The sequence below is a fragment of the Pollachius pollachius genome (assembly GCF_949987615.1).
Source record: "Pollachius pollachius genome assembly, chromosome: 17".
Lineage (NCBI taxonomy): Eukaryota > Metazoa > Chordata > Actinopteri > Gadiformes > Gadidae > Pollachius > Pollachius pollachius.
In genome coordinates, this window is record NC_136950.1 from 8,028,775 (window position 1) to 8,054,461 (window position 25,687).

General features: G+C 43.4%; 2 protein-coding genes across 2 annotated transcripts; both read right to left on the bottom strand.

Moving 5' to 3' along the window:
• Positions 1-603: 603 nt before the first annotated feature.
• Positions 604-12,004, bottom strand: LOC307088529 (ADP-ribosyl cyclase/cyclic ADP-ribose hydrolase 1-like; the record flags this gene model as incomplete). The annotated part of the gene is made up of 8 exons (XM_079754460.1): positions 604-661; positions 1,848-1,931; positions 2,019-2,105; positions 2,603-2,676; positions 6,930-7,012; positions 7,172-7,301; positions 9,678-9,804; positions 11,817-12,004. The coding sequence occupies 8 exons, from the start codon at positions 12,002-12,004 to the stop codon at positions 604-606; spliced, it is 831 nt and encodes a 276-aa protein (XP_079610586.1).
• A 9,188-nt stretch (positions 12,005-21,192) lies between these two features.
• Positions 21,193-24,732, bottom strand: LOC307088460 (ADP-ribosyl cyclase/cyclic ADP-ribose hydrolase 1-like; the record flags this gene model as incomplete). Its single annotated transcript, XM_079754355.1, has 9 exons — positions 21,193-21,298; positions 21,717-21,803; positions 22,017-22,109; positions 22,185-22,258; positions 22,680-22,762; positions 23,240-23,375; positions 23,813-23,939; positions 24,186-24,306; positions 24,666-24,732. The coding sequence occupies 9 exons, from the start codon at positions 24,730-24,732 to the stop codon at positions 21,193-21,195; spliced, it is 894 nt and encodes a 297-aa protein (XP_079610481.1).
• Between the last annotated feature and the right edge of the window lie 955 nt (positions 24,733-25,687).

The window sequence follows — 25,687 nt, forward strand, 5'->3', positions numbered from 1 at the left end:
GATATAAGAGTAATAACAATTCATAATTATTATAAAAAATAGAAGCAAAATAGTAGTAGTGTAAAATAGAAAAACATAAAGGCGTCCCTTTTACTGGCTTTTTTTACTGGCTCAAGTTATTCAAGTTGTTAGCATTATTTATGCTGTCATTACAGAATACATATATTTATTCACAAGCAATTACTCGATACCCATTAGATAGCCTAGATTTTAAAGCTCTATAAAAAGGTTACCATATCAAATCCGACATGATTTAGAAGAAACCAAAAAATCGGAATTTGTGTGAACCAAAAAAACTATATCAAAACATAAGCTTGCATTCAGTTTGTTTCGCTCCATTTTGAAACAAATACTTGTGGCTAGATATTTTTTAGTTTTGCTGTTATTTCAGTTCATATGGTACGAGTCTTGGCCGTTTCAACCGTTTGTAGCCAACAACGTTATTTCGGGCTGCTTTTGCTAGCTTAATAAAAGCTGTTCCAATAGCTTAGCTATTGGAACAGAGGGTACATGGTGGTCGAGGACAACATCTGGAGATTTAGGCAGGAATCGCTCTAGAAGGACTATTGGAACGCAGCCTTATAGGACTAGCAGATGAGGGCTTCACCAGCAGGGGACACAGGATTGGTCATGGTCCTTCTTGCAGGTGAGGAGCTCAGACCTGCAAGACACGGAAAATCATCTGTTTACTAATCAGCCATTTAGCAGAGACAATTTATCCAAAGTGACCTACAGTGAATGGAGATATACATGCCATTAAAGAGCAGATTTGGGGAGATTGGGATTTGAACACAGAACCCAGAACACACACACGCACGCACGCACGCACACACACACACACACACACACACACACACACACACACACACACACACACACACACACACACACACACACACACACACACACACACACACACACACACACACACACACACACACACACACACACACACACACACACACACACATATATATATCCCAGAGAGAGCATCGTAGTAAAGCACCATCATCTGGTCAAAGTGAAATCACAGAACTTCTCTATGCCGACGATCAGGTTATATTTGCCAACACAGCAGAGCATTCACTCCATTTACGACAACACCTTTAAATGGTACGGAATGTAAATATCATATGATAAGACTGAAACAATGGTATTTATGAAGGATTTATGGACCAAGAAAGTTTGATAATTCTTGGTGGAAAAAATATCAAAAACGTCCAGAGCTTTAAGTACCTGGGATATACCATCACAAACTCTGAGAACATCTGATCTTCCCTCCACACAAGAATTGGTGTCGCAATCCAGAAATGGAACGAACTGAAACATGTGCTAATGGACTAGAGTGAAGTTTCTAACTACGTGTGTCCGATCTCTTCTCCTTCAAAGTGTTCAAGCCTAGGAACTAACAGAGTATGTACTCAACAAGGTGGAGGTCATATGGCCCGGGTTTCTGAGAAAGTTGGTACGGGTGGTTATGAATGGAAGAATGCTCCTAGTCGGAGTGACAGAAGAAAGAAGGTTGAGGTAAAGAAATAACTTACGCCGTCCTGATACAGGACTTTTGCTACCTACAACATCTGAAGTATGTAGGTCATGTATCGGACTGGACAATAGCGAACTACAGGAACAGGATATATTCGACCTTAGGCCGCCAAGAAAGATTTGGACTGAGATAGAGAGGCTGTTGGACATCGACGTTCAGCAGGCCAGGAGAATAATGATGAGGAGAACACAGTTCCTGCGACTGCTGGACCGCAGGTTCAAGCAGAAGCGGCCCAAGGCCACTACTGTGCATGGCGGGAAAATATGATGACACACACACACACACACACACACACACTTACTCTGGCACTTCCTTGCAAATGTACTTGATGCCAGGTTTTAGTTCCTTCTGTAAGTTCTTTAAAGATTCATCCTCACAGTTTGCCCTTTGAAAGAAAGAGTAAAATAGTATTTTTAGTCAAGTAGTTGTATATTTAGGAAGGATTATTAGAGATATTAGTAAAAATCCTTACAAAACGTTGTCCTTGGTTACCAGGACGGCAGTGAGACTCTTCATTCGGTCGGATGTGAACTTCTTGACTTCGATGCTGCCAAAAATACTTCAAAAGTGCAAACACAAAAAGTGACGTTTTCTCATTGAAAATAATAGATACCGGGCTTAAAACATAATGTTAAACTTAATTAAACATTGTGTCAGAAACTGCTGCGTTTTATTAGTTTGATACATTTTGTTTAAGAGTAGACTCTACTAGTGCTCAGATGCCAATCAAATCATGAATGAGCAAATTGCGTCGCTCCTACTTTTTGTCCCGCCCTATATGCATATTATATTGAAGTATTCAACATGTCTCCGAGATGACACATAAAATAATGCCAAGAACCTTTATTAAAAACACCCTGTTTAGAAATAATAAAAGCCCCGCCTGGTTTCCATCGAGCTAGGCTCTGAACAAGGTCATTGATGAATCATAGTTTCAAGCTATGCTGTTAATCATCCCAAACAGCGTTTCTTGATTGTCTATAGATATGCCCAGGTTATTTTACTCTACGAGCTAGTTGAAGTGCTACACATCAATACGTTAATGTGGTAACTCACCTGGTAGGGCTGAAGGGGGTATCTCTGGAGCCGTTGAGCAGGACGGCAGCATCTCCGCAGGCAACCGCTGCAAACTGAACCATGCAACATGTCACATGCATTGTTATCATGACCAGGGGCGGCCAGGTCAGTGGTTATCAGTCATTGGGTACTGGGTTTGATGAGCAATGTCTGCAGCCTGTCTGTTGGCAAGATACCCATTTACCCTACCTGCTTCTTAATGTCATGCATCTTAAAAGTATCTTTGGATAAAATAATCTGCTTTAGTGGTAGAATTCTTTGGGTGTGCTCATTGTGTCGATCAGTCAGGCTAAGCTTAGGGGACACCACAACAGGTTAAGGTGGCAGGGGGCACCTCCTATAACACCTCCTATAACAGGTTATAGGTGGTAGGGGGACACCTCCTATAACAGGTTATAGGTGGCAGGGGGGCACCTCCTATAACAAGTTATAGGAGGCAGGAGGCACCTCCTATAACAGGTTATAGGTGGTAGGGGGACACCTCCTATAACACCTCCTATAACAGGTTAAGGTGGCAGGGGGCACCTCCTATAACACCTCCTATAACACCTCCTATAACAGGTTATAAGTGGCAGGGGGACACCTCCTATAACACCTCCTATAACAGGTTATAAGTGGCAGGGGGCACCTCCTATAACACCTCCTATAACAGGTTATAAGTGGCAGGGGACACCTCCTACAACAGGTTAAGGTGGCAGGGGGACACCTCCTATAACACCTCCTATAACAGGTTATAAGTGGCAGGGGACACCTCCTACAACAGGTTATAGATGGTAGGGGGACACCTCCTATAACAGGTTAAGGAGGCAGGCGGGCATGGCTGGATTAAATTGGACCACCCTAAGTCATCCCCAACTAAATCTGGCAGTTGATAGGATTTGAATTCAAACAAAGATATCAAAATAAATTCAAATAAATTCAAATCCAACAGAAAATGATTGTGTTTTAACTAAACAATGCATCACAATTTCAACTGATTATCAGATTAGATATTTGTCACATTTTGTTGATTTTGTTCTTTTGTAAAGTACAAATTCTAGAACGGTCTAGAAGAACGTATTAATAAGTGCCATTCATGGGTCACTACTACTAAGTGAGTCCGCCTCCTGCACCTCGAACAGAGGATGACGGAGTTCTTTCTGGCATGTTGCTTACCCAGCGGAAATTCCCTAGATTGATGACAAGAGTAAGAGTAAGACACGAAGGCTCAGAGGCAGGAATCAAAGCTCTAGATGGGCAGGGTCGGTTAGGTTAGGGTGTTTGACTCCCAGCTGATCTGTCTCAGCTGATACCTGATTAGGGGCATCTCAGTCAAAGATATCTACAGGTAGACAATGGAGATAGGAGGGTTTGTCTGGAAGTCAAACACCACAGCGCAACATTACATAGTAATAAGACAGAACAGTGGAACCACAGACCACATCCCTCGAAACCTCTGTTAGCACAAACATTTCCAGGGCTATAGATGTGCTAGGGAAGCGCATTCTTGCTCTCCTCTGCCTCTCCACTTCACAACAATAGCAGCTAGCAGCTCTAGAGAGTGGGACGCCACGCGCTAAGGAGAGCGCTAAGCCATGCGCTGGACTATGCACCTCCACTCAGAACAACAAACAAAGAGCTATTGACAGGGAGTCAGGCGGAGATAGCCTCTCCTTCTCCTCTCTTCCTCTCCTTATTGTTCTTCCATACAGTAAGTCCCCGACAATACTCAAACTGAATTTTCTTCACAGTCTTCCTACATAAGTACTGATGTATTAGAATTGCAATTATACTGCAGTGCATTTATAATAAATGTACATATATATATATATTTATATTAGGGGTGGAACGGTTCACAAAATTCTCGATTTGGTTCATCGAGAACCATGGCTTTTCGGTTAGGTACGGTACGTTTTCGGATCAAGCAAGGGATGACACTAGTGGCTATAAAAACATGTTAAATATATATGCCCTATAATAATGTATATTTTATAGGATTCTCCCTAAACAATGTAATAAAGGGGCTGCCCCACTGTGTCACATTTGAATGGGCTGTAGCAACTTCTGAAATGGTCAAACCGGTTAAAACCAATGCTTTACTGCAGTGGTATTCACTATTTTTTTCAGGAGAGCCGCACTGACAGGACGACGTCAACAGGAGAGCCATTTTTACCACAAAGTATCAAAAGCTATAAATCCAGTCATAAATAAGTATGCCTGCTTAATAATATGTCCTCCCTGAAGCAGTGTTTCCCACAGAATTTTGTTAAACTGTGGAGGGAACCCGGTCCTTAGCGGGGTCCGGGGGCATGCTCCCCCGGAAGAAGATTTGGTACCTTTTAACCTGGAATGCATCAATCTGGTGCACTTTGAGAGGAAAATTAGGACTTGTGTGACTGTGTGCTATTTTCTGGAATAATGTGGAGACACTGGGTCACATAACATGGAAGCTATTGAAGAATAAGTTAATAAGAATAAGTCCATCCAAAGAGCACATTCTCTCTTGTTATGCAGGAAAACCGCCAATCTGGCAACCCCGCTGTCAGCGTAGAGCCGAGCAAGTTTAAAAATATTTTCTAGACAAGGCTATATTTCCACCTTTTAATGCCGCTGTTGATTTATTTTTTAAATAATTGTTTGTATTGTTTTTTTAAATATCTGTATTCACTGCATGATCATATCACTGTATATTTTTACCGCCATGCGAGCCGCAAATAGAGGCTTGGCGAGCCGCATGTGGCTTGCGAGCCGCGCAATGAGTAACGCAATGAGTAACGCTTCAAAACTGCAATATCACATAAGTGATGTGTAGAGTAAGTCAGTGGCTTTTGGATCCACTCTTGGTCTGAGTCTGACACGGTTAAAGCAGAGCTTCAATGTAAAGCGGGGGGGAACTGCGCTGCCCTCAACCACAGAGCACTGCAGAGGATTGTGCAATCAGTCCAGTGCATAAGTGGCTGCGCCCAAACACCCCAACATCTAACAGTTTCAGCTGGTTCAATCTCGCAAGGGATACCGCAGCCTCAAGGCCTGGACCAGCAGGCTACTAGACATATCTTTCCACCAAGCAACCAGGCTCGTAAAGAGTGGACTCTACCGGCATGTGTCCTGCTGCCTGTTCCGATTCCTTTGCACAATCGCTCTGTTAAGGTATTCACTGAGTATCGGGGATGCCTCTTCTTATTCTAGGGTTCCGGAATTAGTATTATTTTGTATTAGTAATGCTTATAGCTTAGCCCCTGATTGCACAAAAGTTTTAAAATAAGTAGACGAGATTAGGTGCCAATTCTCCTATAAGGGGCGCTATACTCAGCTGTCAAAGTTCAACAATCAGCCCCACCACCCCGATGGATGTACATTTCTGAAACTTGGTGCACGTGTCTTGTTTTACACGCTGAATAGTTATGCTTCTTGGACCCATAATGTCTGTCATGATAGATTTCTCTGTACCATGAAGATTCTAGAAAAACTTCAAAGAAATTCTTCTTCACAACCAAAGCTTTACATGACACAATTTGTAAAACATGATCCATGAACTTTTTGGAATAACACTAATATGCTTTTTATCAAACATTATTCTATCAATCACAAGTCTGCTTAAGAAGGTGGCAGGAACCGGGAACATGCCATGCTCATAAAGGACACCCACTTTAACATGTGTATACAGTTCTGTGTATATCTTATTCCATGATGTGTGTGTCTGTGTGTGTGTGTGTATGAGAGTGTGTATGTCTGTGTTTGTGTGTGTGTGTGTGTGTGTGTGTGTGTCTGTGTTTGTGTGTGTGTGTCTGTGTGTGTGTGTGTGCGTGTGTGTGTGTGTGTTTGTGTGTGTGTGTGTGTGAGTGTGTGTGTGTGCGCGCGCATCTGTATCTGTGTTTTAGGGAGCAATAAAAGACCCAGTTCTGAAGAGCAAAGCCCGCCCCTGCCGGAGGCATAGTTGCGTCCAAGACTGCAGACATGCCCCCCTGGATCGCCTGTAAGGGGCAGTCAATGGGGTCGGCGCAGCGTGGGCTATGAATACCTTTTGTGACTACAACTTATTATTCTATTTTTTAGATTTATATTATCTAAATTATATTGTGTTTTATATATATTTATGTTTGCTGCTGCCAGTCCGATGAGCCAGAACTAAATAATTTGTACTGCCTTATAATTGTGATATGCAACAATAAATAATCTTGCTTTAATCGCTTTAATCTTGATATTGTCTTGTGAAGAACATTGAAAGCTGCTATCGAATGGGGCTACACAAGGTGTAGCTATGCTTATCTTATCCATTCCAATGTAGGCCTAAACATTGTGAGTCCACTGTCTCGTGATGACGTACCTCAGCAGACGCTCTGCTCCAGAAGGATCTGACCGGGTTGTTCTCACATTCAGACCAGCCAGGGCACCCAGAGGTGAACGTTTCTGACACAAGAGAGGCAGAGAGACAGACCAGAGCATGAGAGTCAGATGTTTCAATATCATTAAACAGGATATTAGGTGGCGGGACTAAACATAGGCGGGCTCTGTATATATATATACACAATGTACACTGTAGTATTTTATATAGTAGTGGTGTCTTACTGCTGCTCCCCTCCTTCCCACACCAGGTCTTTCCATCCAGTAAAGATCCCAGCATGGTGTCTTCCATCGTCTGGAAGCAGCCCTCTGACACCTGATGGGCCACCTCCTTGGTCCCGCTCCAAAACAACATCTGGGACACACACACCACATCCTCGTAAAACACACAGGCATGTGTATAAAATAAAAAATAAATAAATAAAAAATAAATATATATATACATGTATATATATATAAATATATACATACATACATACATACATACATACATACATACATACATACATACATACATACATACATACATACATGTTTACAATTCCAAAATCTGTGGTGGTCCATAAATTTCATATTCAACCCACATTGAGTGAGTCAATAAAACTCCCTCAAGATCACTTGGTCTAGTTTTTGCTTATTAAGTACATTTTGTATGAATGATTATGTGTCATTCCATTTGATAATCTCATTTAACTTCAATTTGAGCAGATTTATTTAAAATAAATTAATTTTAAAAAATGTAATTTATTATCTAACCAATTCTATGCAATTAATCACGATTAAATGCTTTAATCGTTTAACAACCCTAATATATATTCATATATACATACATACATGCATACACACACACACACACACACACACACACACACACACACACACACACACACACACACACACACACACACACACACACAAACACAAAGGCACGTAGGCAGAGAGCCTTCTCTTTTCTACAGTTGCGTAGGGCTGGGCGATATGGACCAAAAGTCATAACTCGATATCTTCAAGCAGAATATCGATATAAGATAAATATCGATATTTGTTGGCGCAATAGCATAGTTGCCGTTGCCGCGCTCCATCTCGCCATCGGTGGCGTCGCTGTGCTCTCATTTCCAGCCTGCCTGCGTCGCTGTGCTCGTTAACCTGCCTTGATGATGGGGGGGGGGGGGGAGTTACCGTGGAGCTACCGTTATTACTCTAGCCTACCTACCGTTTGGATTTACCGTTACTATTCCTACCGTTCAGAATTGAATACAGTTTGATGGTTGAATAAACCGTGGACTAGACACTGCCGAACATTACAATATAATATATAATATGACGGCCAAAAGCTGTGTGCGCCTCCAGAATATTATGAATCGTATTATTATTATTATTGTATTAATAATATAATTACCGTCGGAGACCGTCGGTTCTCCGACGGTCGGGTTCTCCGACGTCTCTGGTTCTTCCACTTCCTCATCAATCTGAAGCATAGAATTGAATCGCCTTTATCTGAATAAAAAATAATTAATGTCGAGACAGATTTTGGGTCGCTGCACACATTTTTGAGCACGTTGTGCTGCTGCAAGTGATGGCAGTGGTTGGTCGTACTCGACCCTTTAGTCGCGACAGATTTGAAGCACTCAACAAAAAACCTGATTCTGTCAGACACCTTGTACCCAAAACATTTCCAAACTATGGAGCCATTTGTCTGCTTACATGCAAGCTCCTCTGCGCTGCGTTTGCCGGCGGACTCCATGTTTCGCGCCGTAGGGGATTTAAAAAAGTGACGTTAATAGAGTGGAGGCCATGCGTGTGTGAGCCGGAGGCAGAGCGGGAGAGAAATAAGCAGAGTTACGAAATAGCAGGCGGCAGCCGCGGTTCGAAACTGCTGTTATTTGGATAAAATATGCTGTACTTTCAACGCAAATTAAACTATATCGATGTTGACAATAGCGTCTTGCTCCATATCTTGTTTGAAAAAATATCGATATATTTCAAATATCGATAAATCGCCCAGCCCTACAGTTGCAACAAAAATGGGGAGTTGACAGCTGCATTGCTCTCTCGGTTCTGTCAGCCCCCTCCACTAACCGCAAATAAATATTTATCATTTGTAAGCTTTATCGCTTGGCTAGAGGGGAAGCACAGGCTGACCAAATAAAGATAATTTGTAAGCGGAGGTTGAGTTAAAGACTTCGTAGTCACAGTCTCAGTCCCCTCTCTACAGAGGACAGGATACACAAGGTCAAAGCAGGAATGTGTTTGTAAATGTGTAAACTCTATCCAAATGTGTTGTTTTGTAATCCAAGCTAAAGTTTGTTAAACTGGGAGCTGGTCATTATAGTTAGGCTGAGCAGTAGTATTTCATTCATACAATATTTAAACCCTAAAATGAGTACAACTATGCTTTAAAATGTGACAATTTAAAAGCTTACGTTTGTTATCAGTGTTATCACTCCTTTGTACAGAGTGCCACCATGTCACTCATGCAGAACACAAAATGTCACCTTTTACAAAAGACTGTCTATGGTACACACTAGTTTGCATTGAAGTTATAATATCAACTAAAAAAAGACACTAAAGTGATTAAAATACAGCTACTCACTGACTCACTTAACATGAATAGCTTACTTATGTCCAGGAATTGGAACGATGAATAGAGGACCCCTGTTTATGAACGACCAGCCCTGTGTCTAGTCTAACCATGAGTTAGATACAGTAGTAGTGTGCTCAGGATATTCACCCGGTTGCACGCGGGCTGCGGAGGCGCGACGGACAGCAGGGGATCGTAGGCCTCCGGCGGGACCTGACAGGGGTCCCGGCCCACGTACGCTTGCTCAAAGGCACTCCAGACCCCCACACAGTCAGTGCTTCAAACACAAACAGAGACTGGTTAGAGTAAGACAGACCCCGAACATGGCCTGCAGAACAATCTATATTGTATATTGACTTAAAGTTGTAGGGATCGATGAAAGATCACACCCGTTAATTGTATAATTTGATATTAGAATTTTTTGCAATATCAAAAAATAGTAAAATAATCAACCAGATACAAACCAGGCAGGAGATTCTCGGCCTATTATTTGTCGAAATGTTTTATTGGAATAGAGAAAGAGCTTAGGTCACTTAAAAATAAGTCAAGGATAAATCCTAAAAAGTAGGACCACAAAATAGAAGGCAGACAGGAACCAGTGCCCATAGAATATTGGATCTGCAAAGGACAAGTCAATACTGTATAAGCAGGCATACCTAGTCAGAACCCCTGGGTGTGGGATCACGTGACCTCAAGCTTTGTCATGCAGAGGAACCATGCATGACATTATCCCAATGTCAACAAAGAGTATAAATACATAGAACCTGTTTTGACACGTTCTTGGGCCATTTACAGATCTTGTAAAAAAATTGCTGTCTTTATTTGGATTTCTTCAGCGATCTTATTATGGTAAATAATCCAGTGCGGCAAAATAGTGATAAAGCGACACTAGGAGCCAGTTAGGCTGTTCTCCTTGTGGTGACCGACCCGGACGTGTCGGACAGCGACGAAGGGTTGAGGTGTGTGGTGTGTGCGAGTTAAACGGGAAGTGAACTGAATGAACTTCATAGTTCATTCATACTTTATAAAGCATTGCTTCTAGATGTATGTACACATTCTATTGCAATTCATAATATATTATCAACTATTAATGCAATAAATAGACAATGGTTTATAAAGATAATTTAGAGAGCGTCAATTTATGAGACACAAACTGTTTCAGGGTGTTAATAAGGCTTTGCACGCATGTAGGCTAGATAAATATGCTGCATTTCACGATTAGATCAGGTTGTAAGAGAAATGCGTGAACGTTTTCTAAAGTGCAGCATGGAAACCCGACCAAACTGGGACACGGATGATATGTCCGAGCCTAATTGTCTTCTCCGAATATTAAGTCTTATTCCATGGGCACAGATTTGACTCAGAAGATATTCACTTAGGAGAATTTTGCTGACGGTCCGAACTTGGACCGACTCCAGGCGCTAATGGACTTGTGTGATCTCAGCCCGGGACTGGTGCCAACACACAAGGATGGACGTGAGGGCTGCAGGGGAAGCCGTGCAGGGACGATAAGGATCACTTCGCTTTCTGAGAACAACACTACAAACAACTTCAACCTGCCCAAGGTCTCCCACACTACACTACACATCCCTCCCGCCCCCTGCACTGGTACACCCAAGTCCCTGCTCCCTGGTAGGTTATTTCCTATCATGTTTACATGGTTCAGGGCCCCATCCTGCACCGAGGACGTCCTACACACCGCCCCTAGCCCGACCTCTGCTGCATGACTGCCAAACGCCGTGCTGTACTCCATCATCAGGCAAACGTGAGAACCAGCAGCGCTCAACAAAATTCGATTGTTTTGTCCTGGCGCCACAATGAAAGGACTGACATGATCAAGAGATCCGATCCGTCCTCCGCCGCGGGCTAGACACTCATCTGCCACACTGCGTCTTGTTGGATGACCATGAAGTGAAAAACAATATCTATCGTGTTACCGCAGCACTTAAAAGCTGGTTGTTTTGCTTGTTTCGGGTTGTTACTTAAATTATTCTTGCACTTTACGGGGTGCATCTTCATTGTTGAACTGACTGTAAGTTCGTTTTGACCAAAGCGTCTGATAAATACACATGGAATTGGAATAGAATGGAGAACGCAAACAACACAATACAAAAAAGTCAAAAATCGATCAATAGCCTATGAATAGATTTTGATGAAGATAAAATGGATGACGACCGATTAAAATATGTGCATGCACTTGCAAACAACAATGCATCAATTCTACACACAGACAAGCCCACATAAGGGAGATGTAATTAAGAAAAGAAATAAGGAAAATGTTGGCTCTACCTTGTGTTCTCTGGAGTCATTCTCTCGCACTCCTGAATGAACGTGGTCTTGAAGGTGTCGGTTCTGGCGCTCAGCACCACCGCGGGGACCACGACCACCACCAGCAGGACGGCCATGGCGCAGCCGCCCACCACAAGCACGCGACACTTCCGCCGCCGGTGCCCACCGCGGATCGGGTCTGATTCCATCAAGCCTGCGTCTGAACTCAACCCGTCAGCTATCTGGAACGCGACAGTCCTTAAGGTGGACGCGCTCTGTCCCGAACTTCTCTGCCTGTTACTTTCAGCTCCTCGCTCGCTTGTTGCTCCTCCGAGTCTATTTATACGGGCGCGTTCCCTGGAATAGAGCCGAAAAGAAGCGTGCGCACGGCCGCGCGCCTCCAGTCTTCAGATTACCGATAGTCAGCCTGCAGCTCGAGGACTTGGGTCTTAGTGTGTTTATGGATTGTTAAGATAAATAAATTGAAGATATAGGTTCAATACTGGAGGCATGTATAGCCAAACCAGAGCCAAAATAATGCTTCCCACAGCATGCTCTGGAGCAGGTCCACGAGTACTGAATATATACTGACCAATCTTATCTCTTGGAAAAAGGAATCACCATTTCCAGAAATCCCCTGGGCCTTGGTCTGTGAAAAAGTTATATAAAAATAATTATCATCTTGGCTTCAACTAACTCAAATACATGGAATTATTTTGCAGGCCTCGTCTTGTAGGCCTACACCGATACAAACCTCCAACAAAGACTTCTTGAAGCACTAAAGCCTGGTAATTGTTGACCTTTTCTGCAACAAGTACTGGTTTGAATTATGGTTTTATAAGCCTATTGGTTCTTTATTTGTGCCCAAGACCGTGGAACACAGCCGGGGCTGTAGCCGAAAGAATGAGGCTGAAATTGTCATACACGTCATCAAAAGACATCTAAGCAACAAGTTAATCAATGGATCACATTGTTGTGTTTCTTACCTATTCATGTCGACAATATTCTACAGTAGGCCTAGGTCCTACTTAACAAAAAACAAAACAGCGTGACGTAGTCAGTTGTTAAACTATTGGTCAAAGGGTTAGTAGTAATGTTCCTTTCATATTGAATACGAATGTTCGGTGAGAGTTTTTCCCAAATAGAAAAAAAGTCAAAGTAAATCATTGATCTGAATAGAACTGACCAAATATAGGCCTATGAGGCGAGTTTCTTAACACCAAATCCTTTTATTGCATTCATAGTTGTAAACCTAATTAATTTATTAGTCTCTGTTATATTGCAGTACGTGATTATAGTCGGTTACAAAACGGTTATAAAAGGAGAAGTTGGTTTCCGAAAATGTGGAACCAACAGTTCCAGAACATGGATGCATTGGATAATGCACCTATAGGAATCTCCTCATTCACGAGCTTCCACAAACTGTTTTAAGCTTGGATATAGAAGGGTGTGAAAGGGCGGAGCATGCTGATGCTCGCCTTAGCTATGCTTTACGAGGTCAGTCCGAGAGAGAGTTAAAGGGTAACTTTGGATTTTTTGAGCCTGGACTTTATTTTCCTTTAATTTTAGGTATTGGGGACTGATGTTAACAACAATCTTTTTCTTTCTCTTTTAAGATTTGTTTTGGGTATTCTCTTGAATAACGTGATTACTGAAACTTTTCCTGAGACGATGCACTGTAGCAGCTGACGTGGCTGAGCTCACTTGGTATATGTCGGTCCATTTTGAGGAGGCATCTACTATTACTAAAAACAGCTTTCCCATTAAAGAACCTGCATAGTCGATGTGTAGCTTTCACCTTGACTTACTGGGCCACTCCCAGGGATGGAGTGGGGCACTAGCAGGTGCTTTTCTGTGCTGCATGATTTTGGACATGCCGGGATGACTCTGTTGCTCCATTGGGGCTGCGTGTCGGCTCTCTAGAACGACGACACAGGCTCCCCACAACACAGCCGCCCTGGACACTGAGTCGAAGGCCTTTTGAGTCTTCATCTAGCCTCATCTGTTGGTGAGCATGACTCATGTCAAGTTTACAAAATATCTCTCTCCCCGTTACGTATGTGAGCATGTCCTCCACTTTAGGAATGGGTTACTGTTCTAGTGATGCAACTCTGTTTATAGTAATTATATAGTCGCCACACAATCTAACTGTATTGTCCGGTTTTAACACTGGGACTATTCGTTTTCATTGCAAAATGCAATGACTTTGATATGAAAAAGCGGGTTGTAGCATCACTGGCTATATGTATCTTTGTATATGCATATGTATTCAGACTGATATGACAGGTACCTAGCTCTGGCCCATTTGCCTTCTTCCATAGCTAAGAATACTCTGACTGTGACATTGCTATTACACTACAGTCGGTATCTCTCATATATCTTTTTAAATCAATTTACTTTCAAATACTGCCTGAGTGGAGGTACTTTAGGAATAGTTGTGTTCATACTTTGAATAGTGAACACATCCTCACTACCCTCCTCACTACTCTCTTCCTCATCCTGTATGAAATGTGAACCTTTTGAATATCTCTCTCACCCCCCTTTAATATTGCAGGTCCCTGAGTGCTCGATTTCTCTTTCAATGTCGGTTTGAAGGCCCTCTTTATGTGCCCTGTCTTACCACAGTTGTGACACTTTTCTCCCGTGAACCTCCACTTGTTTGCAGAGTGGCTGTTCCAGCCACATCTGTAGTATGTGCTGCTCCCCCAATGCTGCGTCTTCATGTGGGCGTCCACTTTCTGCACAAAATAAATAAATAAATTACTCTTTTTTTTATGTCTGTGTTATGTGGGCCTGGATTTGTGCCTGGCCTGCCTTCTTGAAGTTTTTTGAGGGTGGCAGATACTACGTGTGTGTGTGTGTGTGTGTGTGTGTGTGTGTGTGTGTGTGTGTGTGTGTGTGTGTGTGTGTGTGTGTGTGTGTGTGTGTGTATGTGTGTGCGTGTGTGTGTGTTTCTTCCACATCTGACTTGGAAGTAGTAGTTGTACCCTTCCCTTTTTCCTTCCTTATTTGGACCTATATGAAAATGCATAATATTTGGAGCTGTATAATAATAATATAACAGAGTGCTATTCATACTGGGCTGTGGGAAAGACCTACTGTGGTAATGTGTGTGAATGATGACTGGTTTAAGCAGATGAGGCTGCACAACTGTTGCATTGAGTTATCAGTGTGCACAGGTTAAACCAGCCTTCACCACACATGGCAACATGGAGCACCAGCGCCATGAAGCATTGACAAACTACAATAAACATATATTTTCAACACCTCAACCCAGCGTCCTTGTGTTTAGAGGAGCCCAGCCAAGGTCACCTAGGTGGCGCTTGGTAACAGACATTGTTACCCTGGCGCCGAATGTGGGCCCTCTCCAGACTGCTTATGACCCATAAGGGCTGTCAAAGGACGCATTGGGTCACCAGCAACAATGATGAGGAAAGTCGCCTCCCAGCACCAGCCATTTTCCCCAACAGGGCACTGGAGCCCAGTGGAGGACGGGGGGAGGCCGCACAGCAAGCAAACAGGCAACTGTCTGCGGCTAGCCAAACCGGCCATCAGCCAACAGCAGCCTGGGCCAAGCCACACCTCTGCCAGCCAGCACGCCAGCCCAAGGCCCCATGCTCCACGAGGGAGATGCGGAAATGCCCTGAGAGAGGGTATCTCTACCACGGGATGTTTCTGGACCTCTGAGGAGCTTCCACCACCACCCAGCCCGTCCGGACAGGCCTGCCACCTCCATGTCCACCGACAGGCCTCTGGTCTCCAGGGCGGAGGGGGAGGGGGAGGGTGGGTTGGCAGGTCATCCTGGGGAGGTGTGAGGACAGTGGAGGTTGGGGGTTGTTTTAATTTTAGGTATGGTAACCCTGAGGGGTATTCCACAAAGCCGGTTTTATCACATAACCGGATAAGTTAACCCAGGGTTTGTGCTAACCCTAGGTTTTCCGTTCCAAAATGAACACAGTATGTTAGTTACTATAGAAACATATGCTCTGAATCAAACCTGGTCGGAGCAGGTTTTGCGCAGGTTAAGTTTGGAACATAACCCGGTTTTGGGTATTTAAACCCGCGTTCACCGCAGATTTCATGTATTCACAATGGCATGCCCTTTAGACGAGAGGGCTGTTGATATCGGAACGCAAAATATTTGTGCAATCCACTGGGAGCGATTAATAAGACCACGGCTCGACATCTTGGCATATCTGGATGACTTTTTGCTGGAGAGATATAGATTCTCGCGCAAATCTTTAATATATTTAAATAGCCTTCTCCAGCCTTACATAGCCAACACTACCAATCGAGGACCTGGCCTCAGTTCACTCCAGACTATTTGCGTAGCCCTCAGTTCTTTGCAAATGGTAGTTTTATCTATAATGTTGGAGCTGAGCACATCTCAGTCCTTTCAGACGACCCATCCACGTCCGGACCAAGATTTTCATCTGCCTCCTATCATACAAAAAGCAATATTGGCTGAGTACTATGCCGAGAGGCGCTTACAACACAAAGTATAAAATAGTACTAATGGATTTACATCCACTGGAGAATGTTCGATCGTAGCCGGCGGCTCCATTGCAAGCACTAATCCATCTTGATCTGTGAAGTTGATGAATTTTCACTTTTAGGTTTTCTACCCAGTTACCAAAAAAAAACATTTGGAACATTTGCGCTGTGGCACGCACACGGTTTGCATGTGTTACTTCGAAGACAAACAAAATCGAAAATACAAGAAAAACAGAAAAACCTTCATTCAACCAGTGGGGTACGCTCACATGGCCCCTGACTCTCTGAGGAGGTTCCTCCAGGTACCCCCTCCATGCCAGGGCGCCCTGAATTATGTCTATTGCCAGCCCCTCCACCGGGGTCAAGACAATTTGATGGCCAGATCCAGTCTGCCGACTGTCTGCCTTTTCACGCTTAAAAAAAAGGGCTAATTTAAATGCAGGAGTGACAAATATGGTGTGACAATTTAAGTGCTGGACCGACAAAATATACCAATACGATGGTGGGAAAAGCTTTCCAGTTTGTGTGTTTTTATACTTTATTTCGACTTGATCAGCTGACCGCTTGGTAGCCATCGGAGTACACATTTTCTTAGAAGAAAGGGATATGTGGTAGGAAGGTTAAGAATGCTTAGCTGGGATATTAAATATTAAGGATCATGCTTTTGACATGTAACTAACGCATTTACGCGGTCAGCTCTGGTTTAGAGACAGCTCTGGTTTAGTTGGCACAGGGTCAATCAACCTAGAGTTCAGCGTTAACTCTGTGTTTGTTAAACCTCCGCTCGTGGAATACCCCACTGGTCAGAGTTCAGTGTTTTGGAGGGGAGGTGGATGGGGAGATGAATGCAGGTATGTGTGTGTTTTGAATGATAGTTTGTTTATGCAGCCTCACCTGGCTGAGTCTGATTGGACTCTAGAGCTGGGTGAAGCTGCACACCTGTTGCACATTGAGTCATCAATGGGCCCAGGGTGAAACCAGCCATCACCACACACACTAAGGAATAGATCTCCTGAATTGCAACATGGAGCATAAGCGCCACGTATCATTATTGATAAATTTCTACAATAAACCGGAATTAAAAATCAAACAATGTCCTTGTGTTTGGAGTAGCACAGCAAAAATCACCAAGGTAGAGTGTTGCAGCCACCCAGGTGGTGTGTAATAACAAATATTGCTACACCTAATTCCATACTTTTTAGGAAGGTGATGATGGTGGATAATTCTCAATAATCAAGTAAATTTGTTACGGTCCCACAATCAACTCCTACCAAGACTCAACACGTTGCAGATGAAGAAACATCCCGATCAACTGGACATAGTTCCTCTGGCTTGGAACTACTTTTTTCAAATCCACATCAGACAGCTCCAAACCATGATTATCTGGGGAGAACCTTGCACTGCCTCCTACATGGGCCCGATCGACGCTAAGCTTAGCAATGCTTTCTGAACAATTGAATGGCAAACATTTACCTCCTACATTACTGGAGTGACCCTAAGTGTATATAGGTTTCATGTGTACAATGTTCAGGCTTCAGCCAGTGAAGTTGTATCACATGTGAGATCTTATTCTGTTCGGAGTTCAGCGTCTTGTTGCGTGAGCAATAGAGTAGAATTAGGGAACTTCAAAATGTTGACATAATTTGATGATCTTGATTTTTGGAGTTCAAGGGATAAGTGAGTTACTAAGATGCTGTGGTATTAGAAAAAGGCAAGCAGTCATTTTTGAAACTATTTCCTGGTATAACAGCCGCAATTGCCTAAAACTACACTAGTGGAATCAAGTGCTTCAAAGACACGAACCAGACGCTGATGTATATATTTTTAACTTAGGAATATCCTGGTACAAACAAGGCCGCCTTAATGCACAGGCTTAACTGGGCTGAAGCCCCAGGGCCTACGACGATCAGGGGGCCTATCATGAGCTGCAATTATTTTTATTTTTTTATTATTATTTTTTTCTGGCCCATGCCAAGCCCCCCGATAGGCGTAGGCCCAAGACAATGTGATTTTTTGTTTGGGGCTTACAAAGATCAGTGTTCTGGACCCTATTCGTCGCTGTATTTTCATGCCGAGGCTTTTAATTTATCGAGCCGTCTTTATTTGTTAGTACTTCCGGTCGGAAGTGACCATCCCGGAAGTGATTCCGCTGACTACTACATACGTTAACGCTAGAGAAATCGCATCTTCTGCCTGCTTAGTCTTGCTAGCTGTATATTCGCAATGTTTGTAAGTACTGCAGCTTGTTAGGTCCTTAGCAGCATTATTTTGGTTATTGGGTCATTGATTTGTACCATTTTATATGGCGCCAGCTATGTTTTCCAGATCTGTTTATTGCCTGTGGAGAGATACAGTAAAGCTCCAACTACCGTGCACTTAGTTATTGCAATATGTTATATTGTGTTTTGCATTTGAGTGCATCCCGTTTTGCGACTGATATATATTTATGTTTGTGTTTCAGTTTCACTCTTTGAATTTGAGTAAACCTTCCTAATCGGCACCACGCTTCTTGGAGTTATTCATCATCAATCAGTTTTGCTGAACTGGATAGTGGGATTGCTGCTCAGATCCACCCAGACCAGTACAATCAGAGTATCATGAGCCAAGAAAAAAGGGGGGCCACTAGTGGTAACTGGGCCCAGTGGCCACTTGACACCACAGCCACAGTCCAAAATGTCGTAAAACAATTTACACCTCCATTGTACGATCCCCTCTCAGGGGGCCTACGAAAACTCTCAGCCCCAGGGCCCAATGCTAGGTTAATGCAGGCCTGGGTACAAATACGCTTTCTCTAAACAACGGGCTGTCAAACCCATCTATGAACCCACCGACCTACCCTCCTGCCCGCTCTCACCCAGCCTGTCCTGTCCTAGAGAGAAGACAAGAGTGTTCTCAGAGCCCACTACGCTGAATCTGACTTCCCCATAACACTGCTTCCGTTCAAAGGCCTGGGGAGGCCGATTTCCTTGCTCCACATTCGTTAGAACCGAGATTACAGATTTGAATTAAATAATAAGAAACACAGATGTGTCATTATTATTATTGCAAATTGTGGAATATTAGTGTGCATTTCTAGAAATTAAAGATTTTACCCCCGAAATAAATTAAGGCAAAGGCTGGTTTCTGCCTCCTTTTACCTAATGTCGCTCAGTGGGGGAAGTGGTATTTGCATTTACTGTGATTCTATTCATAGATTAAAGTTATATAGGACAGATTTGAAATGGGAGACCAACATGTCCAGCTTTATTATAAAAAATTTAGTAACATGCTCAACATACTGCTTAGTCGGACACTCAATAAGCACCGTTATTGAAGGGTCCTGAGTGCGATAGGTATGTCGACAGAGTTACAGCAAATAATTCGCAATACACAGCCTCTGACACCTCAAACCCAGTGGAATGCCAGTGGGGGAGGGGTGCTTTCCTCTGATGGGCCGCTACGACCCAGCTAGGCAACACTTCTACTGCCCCGACCAAGGCGCCAACTCCGCTACAACGCAGCTAGGCAACACTCCTCTATTGCCACGAACAAGAGGCTCTCTTTTGCCGCGCCAAATCCATTACCACACCGCCACAGGCCCCTTTTCTGAACTCCTTAGAGGAGAGGAAAGTCATTTTGATTTGTGTAAAAGTATGAAAACAAAAGTAATCATGCAACAGTAATCACTCAGACATCTGTAGGTAAAGAAATGGCATGTATGTAAGCATGTAGGTATACTTAGTCGATGGATAGTTGCCCGTTTGGTCCATGGGATCTTGGATGCCTCTTTATTTTGGGCCCATGAAAGAATGTCCTCAGCACAGCCTTGTTGATCAGCGTGGGAAAATCCTTTGACGTGGTGACACCACGTTGTGAAGTGTCCGAGGTCTCATCATTTGAGATCGCAAATATGGGGAAGCACCAGGTTCTCCTCAACATAGGCGTTCACCCTCTTTGGGCATAGGGTCACAGCACCCATAGGAACACCACCAGTCTCCTGAACCTGGTAGCCTTACAGCAGCTGGTTCACCCCTCCTGCTCACTGGACTTTGCCTTCTCCCCTTGTCCACTGTGCAATTTCTCAGACCTTCTTATCTGTATACTTGGGCTCAAATAAACCATAAATTTCTTCCACATATTCCAGAACGGGTAACATTTTCAAAGTCATGACTTGAAAAGCTTAATAAGCTAATTGCAACAAACTCTTACCGGCCTGCGACTCTCTCAAACTGACTAGAGATTCCACCGTTCCCAACCTGCAAATATCGCTATATCGTATCTCTCGTAGGATTTCAAAGCCCTTTTCCCCAGACCCAAAAGGATTTAAAAATCCTTTAAGCTTCTGGGACATTTATATAGTATGTTTAGTGTGTGTGAACTTCTGAAATAGTTTAGTAGCACAGGCACCAGGCCAGGGGCAACGTTCAAGGAGGTTTTGAAGTCTCACTTTTGGGCTATATGTTTGGGAAAAAAGGGAAAACCAATCACGGGATAAACAAATTGAATAGTAAGCTTAGTGTGTAGGAGCCAAGACCTACATCATTTAGAGTATAATAATAATAATAATAATAATAATAATGTGATGTAAAAATACTGTAAATAAAATCAATAAAAACTGTAAAATTCATATTATCAATTCCTATCAAAGCATAACATCTCAATGTGTGAATAAATCCAATCTTAAGAAGAAAGAGCAGTTAAGATTTTTCTTCTCACAATACTTTTGTGAATCCACCCCCAGGCATCTTGTTGATTCCATGAAAACCGGTTAGAAACGTTGGACTACAGAAAAGGATAACAAACAACTGTCCTCCAATGGAACTTTTATATGTTTGATTTGCTTTAATTAATTTAGGATCCCAGTCATTGGGGCGTGGTTAGGGTTGAGGACATCCTGCATCCTGACAGCAGACTGCAGCAGAGCTCAGGGTCCGATCGGAGGAGAGCCCTGGGTCTGCAGTAGGCTGGAGGAGCACGTCTGGCAGGAGGGGTCCTGGGGGCTCTGGATACACTGGAGCAGCTTCAGAGTCCTGTGGACAAGAACCAGACAGCGTTACTATAAGCTGTGCTTCAGTAGACACTGTCACTTTAGGGACAATGTGATTAATGCAGCACACCATCCATTGAGCTGTTACTGTTGACGTTAACATGATCGACCAGTTGATCATTTTTTTTCCCTTTGCGGTCATCTGTGTGCATTCATATATCCCTTGTTTTGTGATTTGACTGCCGGGACACACACTTCTACCTGGGAACGATAAAGGGCATCTTCTTTTTTTACTTCAGCCTCATGAATAACATACAATATAAATCACAGAGAAGTGGTGTGTGTTCACAGCACGATCCGTCAATTTACCCTTTTCATTCAAAAACAGTAATATCTGGTCTGATCTGGAGGAAAACACAAGAACAAGCAGCAGTTTAAATGTGAATGGTCGTTCAACCTACAGGTCATTGTCTGTGCAGGTCCATTTGAATCCCCGGAACTGAAGGATATCGATCAGCTCTGCGACGGAGCCCCGACTGCACGACTCTCTGTCGGAGGGAACCTCACAGTCAGAGACGTTCCTCGGAAAATACCTCTCGCGTTCCTCTGACGTTCCTCCATGCAGGAGCCTCGGAGGAGAATCCCACCAACCATCTTAAATATCTCTAAACCTTTTCTAAATCATCCTCATCTCATCTCCATCTACATCTCTTTTTAGTCTCAAACATCTCAATGAAGTTCAGGGTCATGTGGGGCCTCACATGAAAGGTCCTTGGAGGTTGGAAACCACCTTGATGTTGACATACTCCACCATGCTAGGATTAAGACTGTTGAGTTCAACACTGCCAAACATGCTGCAACACAAAAAGACGCCAAGACCATTAGAGATTGTGTGTATACAATGGAATCTCTAGTCAGAGGATGACTACCTTTTCCTGTTAAATGCGGAGGCGATGGATCCATTCAGTAGGACTGTAATGTTGCCGCAAGCAGTTTCTGCAAACTGAAAACAACAGATTGACCTCATTGCATCCACCATCTACCAATACAGCTCCTCAGGATTCAAACAATGCTTAAAAAAATAATGCTGTACTTTAACTTTTGTTTTATCAAGTAGTGTGTGATATTTATCTGCCTGTATCACTGAAATGCATCTGTCTGACAATGTGATTCTATTCGATTGATATTTAAAACTCATGTTGTTTTTGTTCTGTGGTGTTGGTTTCTCTTTCCTGTCTTGTGTTCCTTCACAATGCTCCTTCCTTGTACACATGGATTGCTTTGAGGGTTCTTGGGACTCTAATTGTGTGATTACAGGCTTTACAAATACTATGGACTTGACCTGACTTGTAACACCTGGTGAGGCATATTGCCGTTTGGCAAGTAGCACGATATAAAGAAAATAAGTTTGACATGCAGCGTACATGCTGGGAGGCCTGTCTCCACAAGGAGTAGACGGGATGGAGAGGACAGGTCGACCACTCTGGACAGGATTCAAAATCAAATCCTACGAAAAAAGAAAGACAGAGACACTTGAGTACGTCCAACTAAACTGTCAACAGCAACGAGGCCACCCATTCAGAGCATTGGGCTTTTGTACGGAACTCCTTCTGGGAAAAATGTGGCCATTTAGTGGGGCTCTGCATGAATGTGTTATTTATAATGTGGTTTCCACGGCACATCAACAAAGTATCAGTGTGTTTTTTATGGACCTTAGGACACAGAGTTGTAGTGGGTTGTAATTTCCAACATCATCCATTGGAAAGTAACTAAAAGATGAATCTAGTCTTGTCCCGAGCGATCCTATGACATCAGAAGGCTACGCTGTTGCACCACGTGGGTTCAGACATGATGGAAGGATGGATTGACGGACAGAAGAACGGATGGATTCATGGATAGAGGAATGGGCAGATGGGTGATGATGGTGATGATGTCTAGATAGGGGGACGGTTGAATAGCTCACTCACACCCACACCCACTTAACCTGTGTGTTGGAGGTGTCCACACCAGTCCAGCTGGTTGAACACATAGCCCACCAGCGTGTCCTCCAGGGTGTAGACGTTATCCATCAGGGTGGTGTAGACCTCCATCATCCATCTTGTCTTGCTCCAGAACAGGAACTGAAATCACATCACTCATCTTCATAGAGGGCTATTGTAGTTTGGGGTTATGGTGAGTGTTGTGTGGCCGTGGGTTACCTGCTGGTTAGCATGAGGGGCTAGGGTTGTGTTGCCGGTGGTTACCTGCTGGTTAGTGTAAGGTCCAAGGGTTGTATTGCCATGGGTTATCTGCTGGTTAGCATGAGGGGCTAGGGTTGTGTTTCCTGGGTTACCTGCTAGTTGGTGTTAGGTGCTAGGCTTGTGTTGACGTGGGTTACCTGCTGGCTAGTGCAAGGTGCTGCGGTTGCGTTGCCATGGGTTACCTGCTAGCTAGTGCAAGGTGCTGCGGTTGCGTTGCCGTGGGTTACCTGCTGGCTAGTGTAAGGTGCTGCGGTTGCGTTGCCATGGGTTACCCGCTGGTTAGTGTAAGGTGCTAGGGTTGTGTTGCCCTGGGTTACCTGGTGGCAGGGGGAGTTCTGGGGCAGGATGCTGAACATCTCCTGGTAGTCCTTCACTTGGTTGCTGCAGGAGGACTTGGGAACCACAGCCTCTTCAAACAGCCTCCAAACCTCCTCACAGTCACAACTACACACACACACACACACACACACACACACACACACACACGCAACCACACACAAACCCTTGCATATACGCACACATGCAGACACGCACACACCAACACAGACAAATACACACACCCACAAAACCACACACACACACACACACAAAGACACACACACACACACACAAACAATACGATGTTCATTGTATTGAATGTATAAAGATCAATCTTTTCATGACTTTGACATAAGACACTTGTTACTGAACCTGAAGGTAGGGTTTATCAGCATGATGTAATTGTAACATCGTCCAATCACTATAGACTTTAGATTGGGTGTGGTTCCGCCCTCAGATTTCCATCCACCGCAGCAGAACACAACAATAAACCCTTTCAGTCGGAGACAAGCAAACATTAGACTTCATACCGTGCTCAGATATTACTATAGATGGAGAGCAGGAGCTAAAGAAATAGAATGAAGGAGAGACGACAACGATGAAAGGAGAAAGAATGAAAGACTGTGAACAGAAGAAAGATCAACTATATTAGTGTTCTCAAACAATATCTTACAATAGAAAGGAAGGGAAGTAAATCATGAAAGAGCAAATGGGAGAAGGTAAAGAAAAGAAAGAAAAAGTGAGTGAAAGAGACAAGTAAAGGATCATTTGTGACATTATGTAGTGTATAATTCCCTTAAAGAAACAGTTACCAGCGTTCAACTTTGACCTTAATGAAGAGGCGCTACTTACAAACGAACACGTTTTTGGCTGTCGAGGACAAAGCGGTTTCCATGGCAACCACCTCACCTTTTATCATTCATGTCCAGAGGCTGAATGGGTAGAAAGAAGTACCAATTCAGTGTGTGTGTGTATGTGTGTGGGTGTGTGTGTGTGTGTGTATGGGGGGGGGGGGGGGGGGGGGGGGGGGGGGAAGGGTGTGTGTGTGTGTGATTGAAATGACAACACACAGCTACATCATGAGCGAAGATTACAACATAAACAATCACCAGACCAGATAACTAACTCACTCATCAACTAACCAACTCACTCACTCACTCACTTGCGCACTAACTAAAAAATAAAAACTAGGTTGCCAACTTACCAACTCACCAACTCATCAACTGTCAGTCAGACTGACTGAATAACCAAATAACTAACTACCTCACTAACCTAGTCTGCTCCGGGCTTGTGGTTTGCTGCCCTGAAAGACTCTTGCTGCTCTTCGCTGGTGCAGAGGGGCACATAGGGACAGACGAGTCATTATATGTGGCTGTGGTTCTCAGACCTCCAGGAACTCATGGAGATTCACATGACTTCAATTTGGTTGAAATGGGGATGAAGTCACGGAGTTTCCCAGTGGTAGTCAGGAATCAGAAAAATAAAGGGTTTATTTGATATGCACTCAGTGCTAAGTTTAACGATTTGTCTCATGTTTCCATCTATATATCTCAAGATATCGCATTCAAGATACATTTATTCTACTAAGATTGACCAATACTAAACTATATATTATATTGGCCTCATGTTTTTTCCTATGAGGAAGTTCAACCGGGTTTCTAATAAAGCATAAAGCCTTTGATTGAACCGGCTAACTAATTTCAGCTTGAACAATATACAAACATTAAGACGGTAATCTCCAAATAAATGGCTTTTATATGGTGACAGTTTCCCTTCAAATATTATGTACGTTGTGCGGTCACAGATATTCTTATGTGTTTGACCAATGGCAGTTGAGGGCGACAACTGTCTTCTATGTGATTGGGCAACATCAA